At 44.6% G+C, this 17,807-nt stretch overlaps 1 protein-coding gene across 2 annotated transcripts in view; it reads right to left on the bottom strand.

Annotated features, from left to right (window-relative positions):
• The window catches only part of LOC132995660 (myosin-9-like), a 36,959-nt gene that overhangs the window by 2,966 nt on the left and 16,186 nt on the right, over positions 1-17,807 (bottom strand). Inside the window, exons 3-39 of one of the 2 annotated variants that reach the window (XM_061065747.1) lie at positions 16,720-16,876; positions 15,036-15,063; positions 14,785-14,878; positions 14,108-14,128; positions 12,399-12,491; positions 12,245-12,308; positions 11,994-12,092; positions 11,198-11,341; positions 10,417-10,512; positions 9,655-9,926; positions 9,362-9,535; positions 8,939-9,112; positions 8,732-8,846; positions 7,520-7,704; positions 7,171-7,292; positions 7,012-7,081; positions 6,770-6,930; positions 6,269-6,377; positions 6,042-6,173; positions 5,700-5,906; positions 5,470-5,607; positions 5,223-5,346; positions 4,968-5,139; positions 4,640-4,852; positions 4,405-4,549; positions 4,108-4,314; positions 3,102-3,206; positions 2,808-2,960; positions 2,438-2,686; positions 2,118-2,330; positions 1,814-2,026; positions 1,509-1,670; positions 1,274-1,402; positions 1,087-1,175; positions 852-975; positions 503-711; positions 152-260 (exon numbers count right to left, since the gene is read on the bottom strand). In XM_061065747.1, coding sequence (XP_060921730.1) covers positions 152-260; positions 503-711; positions 852-975; positions 1,087-1,175; positions 1,274-1,402; positions 1,509-1,670; positions 1,814-2,026; positions 2,118-2,330; positions 2,438-2,686; positions 2,808-2,960; positions 3,102-3,206; positions 4,108-4,314; positions 4,405-4,549; positions 4,640-4,852; positions 4,968-5,139; positions 5,223-5,346; positions 5,470-5,607; positions 5,700-5,906; positions 6,042-6,173; positions 6,269-6,377; positions 6,770-6,930; positions 7,012-7,081; positions 7,171-7,292; positions 7,520-7,704; positions 8,732-8,846; positions 8,939-9,112; positions 9,362-9,535; positions 9,655-9,926; positions 10,417-10,512; positions 11,198-11,341; positions 11,994-12,092; positions 12,245-12,308; positions 12,399-12,491; positions 14,108-14,128; positions 14,785-14,878; positions 15,036-15,063; positions 16,720-16,876 — 5,271 coding nt within the window. The remainder of the gene's footprint in view (positions 1-151; positions 261-502; positions 712-851; positions 976-1,086; positions 1,176-1,273; positions 1,403-1,508; positions 1,671-1,813; positions 2,027-2,117; positions 2,331-2,437; positions 2,687-2,807; positions 2,961-3,101; positions 3,207-4,107; positions 4,315-4,404; positions 4,550-4,639; positions 4,853-4,967; positions 5,140-5,222; positions 5,347-5,469; positions 5,608-5,699; positions 5,907-6,041; positions 6,174-6,268; positions 6,378-6,769; positions 6,931-7,011; positions 7,082-7,170; positions 7,293-7,519; positions 7,705-8,731; positions 8,847-8,938; positions 9,113-9,361; positions 9,536-9,654; positions 9,927-10,416; positions 10,513-11,197; positions 11,342-11,993; positions 12,093-12,244; positions 12,309-12,398; positions 12,492-14,107; positions 14,129-14,784; positions 14,879-15,035; positions 15,064-16,719; positions 16,877-17,807) is intronic. The other variant, XM_061065748.1, reaches the window with a different exon arrangement.

Here is a 17,807-nt window from a genome sequence, read left to right as displayed (position 1 = left end):
AAAATATAAATCCATTCTATTTTTATATCAGTTTTTTGGCATGGACATTTTTGTCCTTAGTGACTTAAGAGGGTCGTAAATTCAACTGATGCCTGAGGGTTAAAGCTGCTGAGAGGAGTCCGTCTCTACAGTGCTGATGAAAACCTCGTACCTGGTCCTTGTGCTGCTCCGTGTTGCGTCTCTCGTCGTCCACCTGCAGGATGACTTCCTTCAGCTTCTTGTCAGAGCGTCTCACCATCTTGGTGGCAACCTGCCGCTCCCTGAGCCGAGAGCACAACAGAAGGTCAGACTCATGACGCACTTTATATATTCTTATTCATGGTGTTTTACTGACTGATTCTTTTAAGCAGACTTTAGATTTGTTCTCTGTTACTCCATTTGTCCTCCGGTTTATTTGCACATTGTTGTGTTCTTTATTCAAGGGTTTTGTGTTATGTAAAGCAAATGTGGATCCTTATATGATGATGATTCCTGATATATAAACGTGCAATCTTTAACTCACCTGGTCTCCATGTCCAGTTGTTCCTCCAGCTGCATGATCTTGGCCTCCAGGGCAGCCATGTTGGCTTTGTACTTGGATTTGACGGTTCCCTCCAGCTCCTGCAGCTTCAGTTTCAGCTCCTTGTTCTGACGCTCGAGCTGAGAACGTGCCCCTTCCACACGCTGAGAGCTGCTGCGCTCTGCTGCCAGCTCCACATTCATCTGGTCAGACTGAACAAACAAATCATTTAGGAAGTCAACGAGAGAAGATTATCACTTTGACTCAGGTTTATTCGTGCTGAAATGCCTCTAAATACTTGAATTTAACGATAAACTTGTGAGGCTAAAACCTATAAAAGCTCCCAACAAACCTGCAGCATTGCTTTCTTCAGCCTGTCGTTGGTCAGCTCCGTGTTGCACTGCTCCTCCTCCAGCTCCTCCTCCAGCTGAGCGATACGAGCCTCCAGCCGTCTCCTCTCCTCGATGACAAGAGCACTAAAAGAAAGATGCAGGACGGGAGAAAATATGAAAGCTACGCCCTCCATACCAAATGATGTTTGCATTTCTCAGTTTTTTCTTCATTTTTACTAAAGAGAAACGTCTTACCTCTTGGAGGTCCCGTTGTTAATCTCATCCTGCAGTTCGTCTCTCTCCTGCTGAGCCTGTCGCTTGGCTCGCTCTGCAGCTGCCACTTCCTGCACGCAGAAGAATAAAAAAAATAAAGGAGTAATGAGTGTGGAACAAGAGAGGCAAAAGAAAAGAAGCGATCATTGATGAGGAGAGCAAAACTGACCTCCTGCATCTGGAGCATCTCGGCCTCCATGCTCTTCAGCTTCTTCTCCGACTCCTTGCTCTGAGCGAGGATCTCGTCTCTGGACATGCGAGCGTCTTCCAGCTCCCTGAACAGCTCCTTCATCTGGGCCTGCGGAGCGATGGGAGTCAGTCAGACAGGGAGCACACAACACACTCTACATTTGAACAATTAGTAAAGAGCCTTTTTTTTTTTATTCCAGGTATTTCAGACTCACTTGGAGTTTCCTCAGCTGTTTCATAGCCTCGTCGCGGTTCTTGTTGGCCATGTCGATGCCCGCTTCCAGCTCCTTCAGGTCCAGCTCCAGCTTCTTGCGCGAGGCCACGGCTGCAGAGCGCTGCTTCCTCTCGTCCTCCAGCTCCAGCTCCATCTCTCGCACCTGACGGCAGCACATTTAGAGTTCAGACACGTCCCTTTACACAGAACCAAGAAACCTCTATTTTTCCTTTTTATTCTTGTATTTATAGGAGGTATGGATATCTTATTTTCCTAGTATCATATTGAAGTCATCTTTGACCATACCTGTTTGATGAGCGCCCTCCTCTTCTCCTCGCTCATTTCGTCCCGTGCTGCCAGGTCTCTCTCGTACTGAGCCTTCATGGCCTGCATGTTGACCTCCAGACGCAGCTTGGCGTCCTCTGTGCACTGAAGTTCATCCTCCAGCTCCTCCAGCTGCGTCTTCATCTCCTCCAGCTGCACCTCCATGGCACGTTTGGCCTTCTCCTTCTCATGGACCTGCAGGGATCAGCAAAACAGGGGGGGGGTTAGTTAAACAAGAGATGAGAGAGGCGCCGAAGTACCCCGGTGAACATTATTCCACACTTACACTCTTGCCGGCGTCGTCCTTAGAGGATACGAGGTCCTCCATTTCAGCCTTCAGCTGTTTGTTAGTTCGATCCAGGTCTTCCTTGGTGTCCTTCAGAGTGTCGAGCTCTCGAGTTAAAGCCAGCGCTCTGGTCTCTTTCTCTCTGGCCTCGCCCTCAGCTCGGTCACGCTCCTCTGCATAGCGGGCTGAAATGTTCTTCTCCTCTGCCAGCATCTACAGACATACATGATAACATGATCAGATCTAAATCCTCAGAGTTCAACCTATAAACAACAAACAAATGCTAAAATGTTTGATAGACTTTGCATGCATAATCTCACCTGGTCAAACTTCTTCTGCTTCTTCTCCAGGTTGGAGACGATCTGTCGGAGGTGGTCCTGGTCCACCATCATGTCGTCTAACTCCTGCTGCACACGCGTCTTGGTTTTGTCCAGTTTCTCAAAGGCAGCGCACTTCTCCTCCAGGCGCTGGATCACTCCCTCCAGTTCCCTCTGAAGCCTCTTCTTTCCTTCCTCTGCGCTCTCCAGACAGCCGGCCTCCTGCTCCACCTTCTTCTTGAAGTCAGCGAACTTTCGAGGGAAAAGAGGGATGTGTCATTTAAACATTTTTAAATTACTCTTCTCCTAAACTGGAGGACACAGGTTTACGATCAGACGCACCGAGGAGACGTTCCAAGGTTTTTATTCTCACCTGACCATGCACTGTCATAAGCTGCTTCTCCACGTTTCTCCTGGCCTCTTCTTCCTCCTCCAGCTGTTCCTTCAGGTTGTTGTGTTCCTCCTCCAGCTGGCGCACACGTGTGTTCTGAGACAGTTTCTGGCGCGTCTCTTCTTGGAGTAGCTCCTGTTGTTAACAAGGACATGCAACGCTTAATTCATCGTTTTAGAGCAGAGGTTAGAGGTTCTAACCCAAGCGATTTCTCTTTACATTTATATGAAACGTTTTAAGAATGTATGGTTTAACACTACAATATGTTTTTCATACCTGAATGTCCTGCAGCTGGGACTCCACAGCGGAGCAGTCTTTGGTGGCCTTGATGGACTTGCCCTCAATATCACTGAGCACGAGGGTTACATTATCCAGTTCAGCCTGCAGACAGAAAACAACAATAAACAACACATACTCATCAAAGTGTTTAATATGCAGAAGAAAAGTCAGTAAATACAGATTTACAAAGACACACCTAGAGACCTGCTTGTCAGTTTAAGGCTGAGGATATGTACTTGCTTTTAACTACTGGTACATGTTTCTGGCTTGAGTCCTGCGTATCGAGGGTCAGCTGTACATGTCCTCAAAAATCAATGCTATGCACAAGATGCAGTTTGCACGTGAACAGTAGCAGCAGTGTGGAGGCAAAGAGGATCCGACAGAAGGCACACCTCAGTTCTCTTAATTTGCATTCATGTATCCTACACTTGCGTCCTTTCCTTGCCTCTTAGTGCCTCCCTCCAGGGATGCATGGAGAGACGCAAGGAAATGAAGCGAAGGAGAGAGGGAACGGGGAAATATGTTCTAAGTGACATGAGACGTCTTTAAGGTCAACAAAGCAGCAGGAACAACAATGGCAGAAGGTCGTGAGACGAGCTGATAGACCAAGTCTGCATGTATCTGCACAGCAAAAAACATGCCCGTCAAAGTAGCTGTTAACTGATAAGTTTCATTTTTGCAGTCGCCATGGAAAACTGTGCAGGGACAAAACCGTCCCCAGAATTGTTTCCATTTAGTTTTGCAGAGGGAAAATGTTGGAGATACGGAGTGAGGACAGTGTGGACAGTGTGTTCTGTCCATCTTAGACACCACCAGCGGATGTGATGGTTTTCTGGCCTTCTCGCTGAATAATCATGAAAGTAACTTCCTGGAGTGTCACCTTGGCCGTTGTCTACATCCTGCACAGCCGGTCTCAACTCTGGTGTGCACCCTAGAGGTATCCTTCAGTTAGGCACACATTTATGGCGCAAATAAAAGGTGACAATTTCTGAGAGAGTTGTACCTGCACTTTTGTGAGTTTCTCGGCCAGCTCCATCCTCTGATGCTCGCTCTCTAAATGTTTGCGCTGCAGCTCCAAGACCTGAGCTTCAGCCTTCTTCCTGCGATGCTCTGACTCTCCTTTACCCTGACACAGAGTCTGTGTCTCAATGGTCAGCTCGTTCTTCTCACACTCCAGAACCTGCTTGGCCTTCTCCATGGACACTTTGGTCTGCAGGAGAGAACATGTATTAGAACATGTTTTAATGATTGCCGCAGACAGAAAAGAAAACTTTGTATGAGATAAAGAAAAAGACTTTACCCTCTTAGCCTGTTCCAGCTGCTCATTGAGCTCGTCCAAGGCCTGGCTGTGTTTCTGTCTCATGTCAAACAGCTGCTGCTCGTGGACTTTGGCGTCGTCATCCAGAGTCTTTTTAAGGTGTGCCACCTCGGTCTCTCGCTTGGACCTGAGCAGAGAGAGCAGAGATTAATTTCTTGCATCAACTCTAAAAAACTAATGCCATGAGACATAATGAGCAGGGGTTTGACGGGTCTACCTGAGTTCTTGCTGAGCAGCGGTGGAGTCCAGAGTGTCTTCCAGCTCAGTCTTGAGGGCCTCCAACTCTTCTCCAAGATCTCTGCGGTGTTTCTCTGCCTTCACACGGGACTGCCTCTCCAGCTCCAAGTCCTCCTGCAGTTCAGACATCTGAGCCTCCAACTCGCGGATCTTTTTCTGGGCCAGGTTCTTCTGAGCTGCCTCTTCCTCGATCCTTAATGGAAAATCAGGTCAGGGGAAATACGTTAAATTGGGTGGGAGCGGTTAGGCAATCAGCTTCAATTTGGCAAACTGATTTAACACGATGAAATGTAGTCTTTCACACAGACCTGGCCAGAGCTGCCTGGAGCTCCTCCTCCTTCTTGGCCAGTTGGGCGCGAAGCTCCGTAATCTGAGCCTGCAGCTCAGAAATCTGGTCATGCACATCAGTGAAGTCGCCCTCCAGCTTGCGGCGGTTCTTCTCCACCTCCTGGCGCTGCTTCTCCTCCCTGCGCAGGCGGTCTGTGGAAATAGAAAAAGGAGATTATGAGCAGGAAAGAGGAAGGATGTTGTAATCCTGTTTCCGTATCGTCTTCTCTTCTTACCCTCCAGGTCGGTGATCATGGCCTCGTGTTTGTTCTTGAGTTTCTGCAGGCTCTTGGATTTCTCCTCCTCCTCCGTCAGGTTGGTGGTGAACTCAGAGATCCTCTCCTCCATCAGCTTTTTCTCCTGTGTTCATAAAACAAAAAAATGAAAATAAAGGCTTACACATTAGGTTTGTCCTTTTCAGAGGAAATTAGCAGAAGACTTAAAATCTAAAAGGGTAATCACAACAGTTCCCTTCATCCTAACCTTGACTAGTTTGATGTTCTGATCATCCAGAACCATCACATCCTCCTCTATCTTCTTCATCCTGCCTTCCATGGTGACCTTCTCCAGCTGCAGCTTCTGCCTGGCTGTCTCCTCCTCATCCAGCTGTTGCTCCAGATCCTGCGTAGCGTCAAAGCAAACACTAAGTTTTTTCTATCAACTCGTTATTGGGCATATACATTTGAATAGGCAAATATTTTTGTCCTCCTTACTGAGATATTTTGCTGCATCTTCTTTTTCTCCGACATTAGATGCGAGGCACGCTCCTCCTCCTCCTCCACCCGGGCCTCCAGGTCATGGAGGATCTCCTCCAGCTCCTGCTTCCTGGCAGCCAGCCGGGCTCTCATCTCCTCAGCCTCAGCGCACAGTTCTGTTTCCGCCTGGAGTTGCTCCTGCAGGGCCATCTTCTCTGCATTTAGCTGCAAGATGAGAAGAAGATTATTTAGAGATGCAGCAGCTTTTTGATAAAATTAAAAACTGCACTTTGTTATGTTTATGTAATGAGGGCTGAATGGAAGGGCGGGGTGTTTAGACACTGATTTCTGAAAGTTTACCTGTTGCTGTTTTACTTCCATATCCTTGAGCTGCTCCTCGGCATACAAATGCTTCTCCTTCACCTTCACCAGCTCTTCATCTTTGGCCGACATCTCCTCCTCCTGCCTGCTGACCTGAAGCAGGGGCTTCACCTGAGGACAAATAGGTTCAAATAGGAGCTCTTAACAAATACACCTCGCTTTTCCCTCTTTTTGTTTTTACAGCAGAGGACTGGACTGGGGCCTACCTTAGTGAAAAGCCTCCACCACTGCCAGTTTCTGAGTTTCAGGTAAGCGGCACAGTTCCTCTGGATCACCTTCATTGCAGTCAGTTGCTGCTGTCTCTTTGAAAAAGCCCTAAAAAAGTGATATTAGACACAAATTCAGAAAACTGTCATTTCATAACACCATGCATCAAAATCTAACACAAGTAAAACCTGCAAGTAAAAAAAGTTTTCTCCTTGGATGTGTCTTGCAATTATTTGCATTAGAGGTCAACTTTTGTTGCAGAAAAGTTTTTAGTTTGCTTCAATTTGTCACCGAAATTAGTCTCCAAATTTGTTTGAGTCCTGATTTTTGGTGATTCAAAAACAGGATCTGAAGCAATACTGTGAGCCTAGGCAGCTGATTTTGTTGCCGTGGTTTCATAACAGAAATGGACTAATTTAGTACAATCATATGTAAGTTTTATATTCTGGTATCCTGATAACCCTAGCTTAGTCGTTAAGACGGTGGTGGTCATGGCGTACTTGCGGGCGACGTAGCCTCTGCACCAGGCTTGGAAACTGATGATGATGTCAGTGATCTTCATGTCCCTCTCCTCCTCCAGGTGAGCGAGGACTCCAGCTCTGAAGAACACCTTACTTTGGCCGATCCGGTACAGGTTAGGATCCAGCTCCAGGCTTTTGATCTGAGGGGTGGAGTACACTGATCAGACACACTGCAAAAGGCACGAGTTATGATTTAGGTTTGAATTCTGTGGACGTCTTACCATGAGCACACAGGCCTGTTTTCCATCCATGAAGCCCTTGGGGATCGCATTAGGAGTGAGGATTTCGTACCTGAGAGAGGGGCAGATGAGAGATTCTGTTTTTTTTTTTCTTGAACATCTCAAGAAGAAGACGTGCTGAAAAATCTGTCATGGTGTTACCTCTGTCTGAACTCCTGGAAGACGATGCGGTTGGGGAAGCCCTGTCTGCAGATACGGATCCCCTCGAGCACACCATTACACCTCAGCTGGTCCAGAACCAGGTGGGGGTCCAGTTTGCCAGCCTGGGAGAGAGAAACATTTGCAGATGATGAGAGATGAGATCTGCAACGGCTTTCAGCACTTTTTAACCGTAGGAATCAAGGAATCACAGGACTCAATCTCAGAGACTGAAAAGGTTTTATGCACATTTATAATCACTGAAAATCTTAATAAAACATCCAAACATTCATCTGATGACAAAAAAAATACACATAGTACTCAAAGCCAACCCTAAATGTTTCTCTTGTACCTTTTTCTCGTGGTTAGGGATGATGCAGCGCACAAAGTTGGGGTTTGTGTTCCTCAAAGTGGCCATGAGTTTGGACAGCTGCTCTTTGTACAGCTGGCCCACCGTGCGGAACATTCCCTTACGAGTCTTAAAGGCACCGGGCTCAGACATGCCGGACACTTTATCCAGGCCGACAATGCGGTCCACTGAGAGATGAGACAAACGAAACAAAAAAAAAAAACACAGACACAGAGAAAAGATGTTAGACACTGGAGGGGTTTTCACTTGAAGATTTAAAATGTGTGACCAGGCAAACTCAAGCCAAATGCATGTCACAAGGAGGAATGAAAATGACGATCGTCTCTCCACTTTCTCTGCTTAAAAGTTCATAAAACCAGGACCAGTGAGACACCACACAAACACCGAGTGGATGCGGAGGGAAACGGGGATCAGGATGACAAGAGTGGAGTCACAAAAAAGCCAAGTGAAGCGTGGAGAGATAAACACACCATAACGACAAAAATAAACAAAATCAGTGCAAGTTTGTAGAGTGGGAACTATGTGTGATGGTTCAAATTAAACATGTAGGTGAGAAACTTTGGCGTTGCAGTGGGCATGTACTTTTTGTTGCGATCAAAACACCAAACCAAACCCATGCAGTATATATATATACCCATTGCTGCAGTACCCATGACCAACACCAGGGGTCCCCAAACAACACTATTACACAGAGGGAGAGAAGGAAGAGTTCAATGACAAAGATCAGGAGCTGATTTCACTTCACACACAGAAACAAATGTTTAAAATCTGAACATTCAGGAGGGACGGACGAGGGGGAGATTATTTTTTAAAAACACAGAAGGAGTAAAAAAGAAAGAAAGAAAGAAAGAAATAGAAACGTGGTCACCTGAGTCTGAGTGAAGAAAAGGAAAACGCTGATAAAAAGAGGCTCTCTGACCAGTCTGCATTTCTGAGACCCCGTGTAAGAAAATATAAGACGAATGGGGACCATACAGAGGAAAGAATGAACAGATACAACAAGTGGGAGGTTAAAAAAAAAAAGGGTAAATACAAAGGTTCACACACCGGACAGTAAAAAGAGAAAGAAAACACTATGAAATACAAAACAGGAAGAGAAGCCAACATAAAACATATTCCCACCAGGACGAACACCGCCCACATAGAGAAGTGGTGATTCCTGTTTTACCGCAACAAGTGAAACCCCAAACTCACCGTCCTTCCAGAGCTCAGAGACAAACTTGTCAGTGGATGTGTTGAGCAGCGTGGCCACGTTGTCGTTCAACGGGTCCATGTTCTTCATCAGCCACTCGTCGGCCTTGTAATCCACCTGAAAAAGCAACACATACAGGATTTGTTTCTTTCCTTTTGATTCCCAAACCCTTAAGGCACTAACGAGAATGATCCGCTCTGCATGTTTACCTTGCCAGCGTAATGGATGATGCTGAAGTCGGCTTCGTCCTTCAGTTTCTTGGGCTTGGAGAACTTGGAGTGTGTTCCCTGCTCCTGACCGACCTTCTCCACAAAGCTCTTGTCGGTGGCTTTGGGGAACCAGCACTCCTCGTCCAGCAGAGCGAGGATACCAGGAGGGTTGGCCTGCACGCAGAGAGGGGAGAGAGAAGATGTTAGAGCATGGAAACTAAGACCTTGAAAGTACTAAACCCTTGCACCCTCCTTGAACTTTTTTTGTTTGACAAAGTTTGGATTTCTAGGGGCACAGATGGCCTAGTGGTTATGTTGCAGTGCCCCCATGTACAGGAGGTTTTGGTCCTCATCGATAAGAAATAAACAGGACTTGATCTCTGGTATTGCATAGAAATAACGGCCTGAAAAAGGCAAACTCACAGGTTTCTCGATGAGGTCGATGCAGGGCTGCAGGTCGAGGCCGAAGTCGATGAAGCTCCACTCGATGCCCTCCCTCTGGTACTCCTCCTGCTCCAGGATGAACATGGTGTGGTTGAAGAGCTGCTGCAGCTTCTCGTTGGTGTAGTTGATGCACAGCTGCTCGAAGGAGTTCAGCTGCAGGAGACGAGAGGAAAACACAGGTCAGTCAAATGCAGGAATAAAAACATGCACAATACCGGTATGGTGCAGGAATTCTAAGACAAATTTGTGCTCATTGATACTACTTCATTCACCTCAAAGATCTCAAAGCCGGCGATATCCAGGATGCCGATGAAGGACGCTCCCTGTCTCTTGGTCTTGTCGAGGGCTTTGTTGATCCTCATGACGAGCCAGCGGAACATCCTCTCGTACGTTGCCTTGGCCAGGGCCTCCACAGCGAACTCTGCCTGCTCCTGGGTCTGGGCCTTCTGCACGAAGTCTCTGCCCACCTTGATCCTGGGCGACAGGATGGCCCGGGTGAAGTCGGTGACGTTCATGCCCATGAGGTGGCTCACCTTCTGGGCGGCTGGTGCAGAGGGAAAGGTGAAGAAGGAGAAGGAAAACAATGTTATTATTGATAAAAATAAGACTTCAGCATCATGGACTAATGCTCTAAAGTTTATAATAAGGAAGCCATAGTGGGGACATTTTCCCAACAGTTACTAAAGTCATTGAAACACTGGTGTTTAGAATCAAACGGTCATCTCTTTTAATTCAGTGACATGTGGTGCTAATTGACTCTGAGCACACCTATGCAGCTTAAGTTTGCTTGTTATTCAAAAGTGATGCAACCAATGCTTTTAGCGACAAGTTTAAACACGATATTTAACCATTACAAAAACAAAACAAATTGAATGCTGCAAAAAACTAAAGCCACATTCACAAACCGGTCCAGATTAACATCTTATTAGCCGAGAAAAGCTTCAGGCTCTGATTGTAAAGAGTTCCTTGCATGTGTTTTGCTTTGAATAAAAGGTTTGCAGCAGGACAGTTTTTCAGGTAACTGTCTCACTCACTGGTGTTGTCGGGCATGGAGGCTTGGTCTGTGTGACGCTCCTTCTTGAAGGTCATGTTGCCAAGCTGCAGCACAGAGGACACCACCTTCAACATACCTGCATGAAAAATAGAGAAAGACACAACAGGAGCGTTAGCACAGTCTCATGTTGCCATTAGCAGCAGGCATGGAGGAATGATCAGTGTTAAACACTCTTCTGCTTTCTGTCGCTCGTTTGGATTAATTACCTCGTTATTTAGAGGATTTGTGTCTAAAAAATATTCTTCCACAGTCCTTTGTCACTAGATTTCAGTCCTGTCCTAGCATCCCTTCAATCAGAATCTTTGTTTTTTAAGTCCTGAATGTCTCGGCTCCCCTGAACATAACCGACCTCCTTAGCCCTCACACTTCATCATAGATCGCCTGTCATGGACCTCCTGGCTGTCCCTCGCTCTCAGCTCAAGGTCAAAGATGATCGTGCCTTTGCAGCCCCTGAACTGTTGGAACAGCCACCCCCCCTTTCCATCAGGTCTGCCCCCTCTATCGACGTTTAAGTCATGCGATCCTGAATGGGCCGTTTTCTTTCTTCATCCTTATAAACTTGTAAATTGTTTCTTTTAATGCATGTACATGACTTTGGTTTGCTGCTGTTTTTAAATCTGCTTCATAAATAAACATGACTTCACTAAATAGCTCTTAACAGACTTTTATGATTCATGTAGGTCACATTTCCAAGCTGGTATCCCCAAAAATGAACCCTCTGAGAAGAGCCCAAACAAAGAAGTAATTTCTGTCCGTCGTACCGATCTGCTCGTCCTCCGGGATGCTCATGATCTTCATGGCCTCCATGGTCTCTACGAACAGGTCCTTGTCCTGCTGCCCAGGAATGGTGACGTTCCCGTTGGAGAGGAAACGGTAATTGTTGTAATTCTCAAGGAGGAGTTCATCTATGACAGAGAGCGAGATTAAAAGAGTAAGTTAAATCCGTACTGCGTCTTTAACCCTCATGCATCATTATGGACATCTTCGTCCATTTGGTCAAATGTTTCCTCTTCATCTGGTCATCATTTTGTCTCTGTTAGAGCATATGGCACACATTTTTGTAAGAAAGACTCTCTCTTGACATATTTTGGAACGCACATTTTAATGTTTTTAAATAGTTCAATAGAACACTGTGAAACATGTTTACCACCCTCTTAAGTAGTAAGGACAAAAATGTCCACTTACAAAAAACTGCTATAAAAATAGAACAGATTGATATTTTTTTCTGCATAAATTTCTTAAACAACTTCAGCCCTGCTCAAAACTACCAAACATTCAATCATTTTTAGGAATTTAACCCTTTAAATGCCAGAATCATGCAATGAAACTGGCATTTAAAGTTAAATTCCTGATAATTATTCAATATTTGATAGTTTTGAGCAGGGTTGGAGTTGTTTAAGAGATTTATGCAGAAAAAAGTAGAAAAAAATATCAATCTGTTCTATTTTTATAGCAGTTTTTTGGCATGGACATTTTTGTCCTTAGTGACTTACGAGGGTCGTAAATTCAACTGATGCCTGAGGGTTAAACAGAGATTTAATGCGATATAATACGTACTGCGCAGTTTGTCTCCCGCCCCCGTCAGCATGTAGTAGAAGATATGAAAGGTCCTCTCATCTTTGGCCTGTCGGATGGCGCGAGATTTCTCCAAAAGGTCTGGTGGTCAATGTGTCAAGGACATGTTTGCTGATACTACCACAACTAAAAAATCCTGCTGTGATCCTGAATAAAGGCATCGAACACAAGGATGACAATAACGTTCAAGTCCTCTTTAATTTCATATAGAAGCCATGAAGTGTGAAGGATACAAGTCTCGATGTTGGCACCGACGATGTAACCATTGACGTCAAAGTTGATCCTGATGAATTTTCCCTAAAAGAAGTAAAAAAAACCCATTAAACTTAACAGCTAAGGAGGAAGAGAGGACGTCATGAAGGAGAGTGAAACAGCAGTAAGTCGTACAAATCGGGAGGAGTTGTCGTTCTTGACCGTTTTCGCGTTTCCAAACGCTTCCAGGATCGGGTTGGCCTGCAGCAGCTGCTTCTCCAGCTCCCCCTGGTGGAGATAAAGAGAACAGCAATGCAACATGTTAAGTAAAAAATCCCCCAATTTCCCCGCCAGCGCCACCATTAAAATCAGGACATTTCTCAGACGTGGATTGAGATCAAACAAAGCCTTGAATCAATAAAAAAGTGGAGCTCACTTTGATCTATCGTGAGAAGCTCACATCATGATCTGTTATTCATTTACTTCATGTAAGAAACTGATTATTTTGCTTCTTTTTTTTAGAAAAACATGCTTGACAGATTGGCGTGTTTATTTATCCGAGACGTACTTACATCCGAGGGGAGAACATGGAGTGAACAAAACATTCAAACGATAAAAAGGAGGGATACCATAAACACACAAAAACAAACATCGCACACCAAACATCCCCCCCCTCCCCCCAACACATGACGTCATGTTAGTGCCCAAACCTGCAAACACCCAGAGACCCTCATGAGGAACCCGTCACCTGTTACCCCGAGCAGAATCATCCAGTGAACCCCAAGAGTACAGACACACAGATGAGATTAAACCTGTTCTTAAAGTTATAAAATAGCAAGTTGAAAAAGAGCAACAATTAGCTATTTGTTGCACATTTGCACACCTCGACTTTGCACTTTAATAACTTGAATTTCCATTCTGGTATGGGCTCTTGACTGATTTTATTGCGCTGTTTTTATATTTTGCTGTGTCCTTGTGTTTCTTGTCTTCTGTGTGCTCCTGTTGCAACGCAAATTTCCCCTTGTGGGACAATAAAAAAAAATCTGAATCGGAAAAAGGTTTCAGTTTCTGCACACACTTTGTATTTCACGATAAAAAAATGTCATGTTTACTGTTTTTTGGCATTAAAAAGTTTGCTAAGATTTTGTGCAAACATGGGAGATCTTGCTACAGCTACCCAGCTTTCCACAGGAGCGGTTTACGCCCCTCTGTGGATTAAATGTCCTACATTAATATTACAGGAATTTTCTGCAATTCAAAATAAGAAATGACCCAGTATTGGGTGGCCAGGACTTCTATTTTTGTTGCCGGGGAATGTCTATATCGTTTGACTTTTCCTCATATATTAAAATTCTGTTATCAAGCCGACCCTTTATCAATGTATAGAATATTTTAACGGCCTATATCCAGAGTGTTTTAAACGTAAATGTTGACAAGGACACACACACCGCTGAAGTGCTTTATGCAAAAAACAGAAAAGCAAAGTCAAACTTTGGAGCAGCGATACAAATAATGAAAAATTCAACCAGACGAAAGTTTAAAAACATTAAAAAAGAAGAAGAAATAAAAATAAAGTTGCTGTGTTTGTGCAGCAAAGTCCCCTCCCTCCTTATCCTCCTATTGTCTGGCTGAATTTTTCACAGGAACACACAAGGCTTCCACTGATCGGCAAACAAACTTCCTCCTGATTTTCTATTGGCTGACAAGACATGTCCCCCTCTGCCCCCCCCTGGAAACAAAGTGACTCCCACATGAACAACAACGACGAAGCGCTCCAGCAGCAGGGAGGTTGGAGAGGGAGGAGAGGATGAGGGGTGAGGGAGCGGAGGTGGGAGGAGGAGGAGGAAGGTGACGACTGAAGCAGATGGGGAAGAGGAATGAATGGAGGGAGAGAGTTAACTCACATGTGACAGGACCGAGCTGTTCTGTTGATGGGAAGAGAGAAATACAACAACCTCAAAAAAAGGGATGATAGATGTGGTTTTCATCAAACCGCACTCGTGTTGCATCTATCACACGGACTACAGGACAGAAAACAGGAGTGCAGGTCTGATATAACGACTCGGCTGCAAACTGGCAGACTGAGTTTTATTTCTCATGACATGACGCAGCAAAATCAGCAAAACTCAAACACTACACAGATTAAGTCAGGTTTCTGGTCTGTGTTCTCGTCAGCGTGCCAACAGCCTTTCAAACTGCACTCCTGTTTTTGTCTCTGTGCCGACTTTTCTTGATTTCCAACGCTCTTTTCTTGCAGGGCAGTTCTTGACTGTGGCAGCTGCACCACAGAAGAACTTGTTACTGCAGAAAAATCAGCTGTTTCGATGCCATGACGTACACAATCAAGTGCACGACCACCTGCACCGATACACACTCTATATGCACGATGAAAACTCTAAAGAATGTAAAGTTGTTCCTGTAAGTAGAAAAGCAAGGGATGACTGTTTCAAAAACATTACAGCAGGGGTTGAGTGACTGATGACGTGAGTAATGTCAGAGATGAAGCGAGTGGAGGATGTAAGAGAGGAGTAGGAGAGACGGTTTTGAAGGACGATCTGTGTGGACGAGCTGCAGGACTCACCTGGTCTTTCTTGGTCTTGTGAGAGGACGCCACATGAGCCAGATACTGGATGACTTTTTTGGTGTTCTCTGTCTTACCAGCACCAGATTCTCCACTACGAGACAGACGGGGAAACACAAGAGTCAAACGAGGCGTTTAAAACCAAACCAAAAAAACAGGAAACAAATGATTAAAAACAATAGAAATTGTGTGGGTTTTTTTTTTTTTAGAAGTGTTGCTTCTCTTAATGTTTTCATGTTGGTTCAACTCACGTGCAAAGGATGGACTGGTCTTCACGATCTGCAGAAAAAAAAAGAGCAAACGTTATAAAAGACATTTTCACACAAACACAGGCTACTGTGGTAGATTTGGTTGTCTCTCAACTGGAAGGTCGGGGTTTTGTTCACAAGCCCCTGTAGCCACATTTTAATGTGTCCTTGGGAAAGACACTTAACCTCAAATTGGTCCCACTGCTGAATCTTTCACATGAACACACAAAGCTTCAACTGATCTGTAAACAAATTTCCTCCCAAATTGTTTTTATCAATGTATCTTCAGGTAAAACACTTAATCCCAAATTGCTCCCGCTGCTGCGTCAGAAGTCTAGAAAAGCGCTCTACAAGCTCAAGTCCATTTTGAATTTACATGCACTCCTTTTTTTTTTTTCTAAAAAAAAACTCAGGACAGCCTCAAAGAGTTGCTCTGTATCACATGTCCTGCACAGTAGGAGATTATCCCTGTCAAAATGACGGGCAAGACTTGACGTAAATAGGAAGCTGCAGAAGTCAAAGTGTCAAATTTAAAAAAATATCTCAGATGGCGTCAGAGTCTTAGGCTATGATGACAGTTTTTTTCCTTTATGTCACAAGTACTTGAACATATTTCCAGTATATAACAGAAGGAGAAAAGAACATACTGATGAGCAGACTTTTTTGCAGAATTTTTTCTCTGAGGCTGACAGGAAAAAGTCTGGATTAAGTTGGAGTGAAAACTGTTTCAGTTTGCTTTGCGCACATGCAGCATGTTCTCAGGGAGCATTCGTTATCACCACAGGATATATAGTTGTCAGCGTGCAACCGGAAGTACATTTAGTTACAGACAGGAAACCAATATCAGGCTTCCTGTGACTGGAAGGACGTGCTGCAGGGACTCTGATTAAACAAGCTAATTACCCGGCTGCCTGCAGTAATGTGGTTTGAACTCTCGGCAGGAGCCAAACACAGCACCACAAAGAGCACCAAAAGGACAGAGGGGAGTTGTTTGAGCTCAGCACATCAGGAAATCAGACCCTATAAAGACGCTGCATTGCCAGGATAAGAGGGTATATGCAGGACATTAAAAGACAATAGCCCTGCAGGAAACACCCACTAAGTGCTCGTAATGTCGGCTTTTGTTGTTGCTGCTGATTGAAGTTGCAAAACAATGCAAATGTATGTAATGGGGCACGGCTAAAAGCTGCAAAAAGGAAGCTAAATGCACCGTATTTTTTTTGTTTATTTACTTAGTTTGCACTCCACAACTGTTGGGTCAGAGTTAAATGTAACTGTGGCAAAAGGGCAGGAAGGGAGAAACGATGCAAAGGTAACTAATGATTAAAAACTCAAAATTAAAGGAAATGAAGGGGTTGGAAAAAATCCTTTTAAGAAAGAAACACTTTCCTATAGGGCTTTCACACTTGCAGAAATCTCCTGATATTTCCAGGAAGAGCTTTATGTGTGAACGCAAACAGCAACATTTTTCAATCTGACTTCACCCAGAGTTTCTCCTGCCAGACCCCGTGGTATTTTTTTCCACAGCAAGTCAGAGTGAGCTGACGTGAGAACGCAGCAGGATATTCTCCGGAGAATTCACCTCGAGCCAATGGGAGAGAGGGGGGGAGTGACGTTTATTTATTTATATATATATATATATATATATATGTACTGTGGCTGCTGCACGGTAGAGACGGTGACTTACCCTGCATCATGCTTCTGTAGGCCGTGTCGGTGATGGCGTATATGTGCGGCGGCATTTCATGTCTCTTCTTGCCCTTGTACATATCGACGATCTCCTCCGAGTAGATGGGCAGGTTCTTGTAGGGGTTAATGACGACGCAGAAGAGGCCTGAGTACGTCTGCAGATCAGAGAGAGAAGTTAGACATACATACCGCAAGAAATTTCATCCAATTAGGCAGTATTTTCCCCGGGCTTCACACATTTTGGTCCACTTGTAAATGTCGAGGTCATTATACAAAAATGGAACAAATTGGTCCTTGATTTAGACCAGAGCAAACCCCACTATAAGTCTGAGAACACCCTGGAGTTACATGTAAAATAACCCATATTAGTTATAGAGATCATGTATAGCATTATAAATATATGTCACCTTCTGCAGAGGTGTTTTTGTAACTGCCATTTAATCCTGGTTATTGAACAGCAGGATACTGAGGGCATGCAGATACCATCTGTGTACCAGAGGAGTGAAACGGTTTTTCCTCAAGGGTTCTATGCTCTAATTTGTGGTTTTGTTATTTGGCTATTGTGCTTGGCCAGGAGATCTCAATCTCAATGAACTTCCTGGTTAAATTGAGGCCTAACACATACAAAAAAAGAAAAGATTGTGTATCCCAAGTGATGGGGATGTGCATGTCTCTAGTGTGCAGAATAGAGGAGTTAGTATCATGGGATGGGACGCTGGTCGTTCTTATGCTAATGTCCAATATTCCTCTAAAATGTGCTTCTCTATTTAAAAGAGAAGTTTTTTTTTTGTACACTAATTCATTAATTAAGCTCTCCCCTCCCCCTTTAATATAGAGCTAAAAGTTTCTCATGAAGCGTGATTTGTTTTCCTCCTCCATTATGTAATCCTGACCCCGCCCTGCTCCTTGTCTGAACTGATGATTTAGCTCGACATTTTCAAACTGCAGCTACTCGACAGGTTGGCCGAGTCTTATCTCTGATGTGAGGATTATCTTTTCGGCTTTCAGGGCCAACATCAAAACATTCTTCTTCTCCTTTATATGAACTCCAACTAAATCTTAAAGACGTATTTCTCCCCCTAACTC

Source organism: Labrus mixtus, chromosome 20 (assembly GCF_963584025.1).
Source record: "Labrus mixtus chromosome 20, fLabMix1.1, whole genome shotgun sequence".
Lineage (NCBI taxonomy): Eukaryota > Metazoa > Chordata > Actinopteri > Labriformes > Labridae > Labrus > Labrus mixtus.
This window is presented reverse-complemented; position numbering and strand designations above follow the sequence as displayed.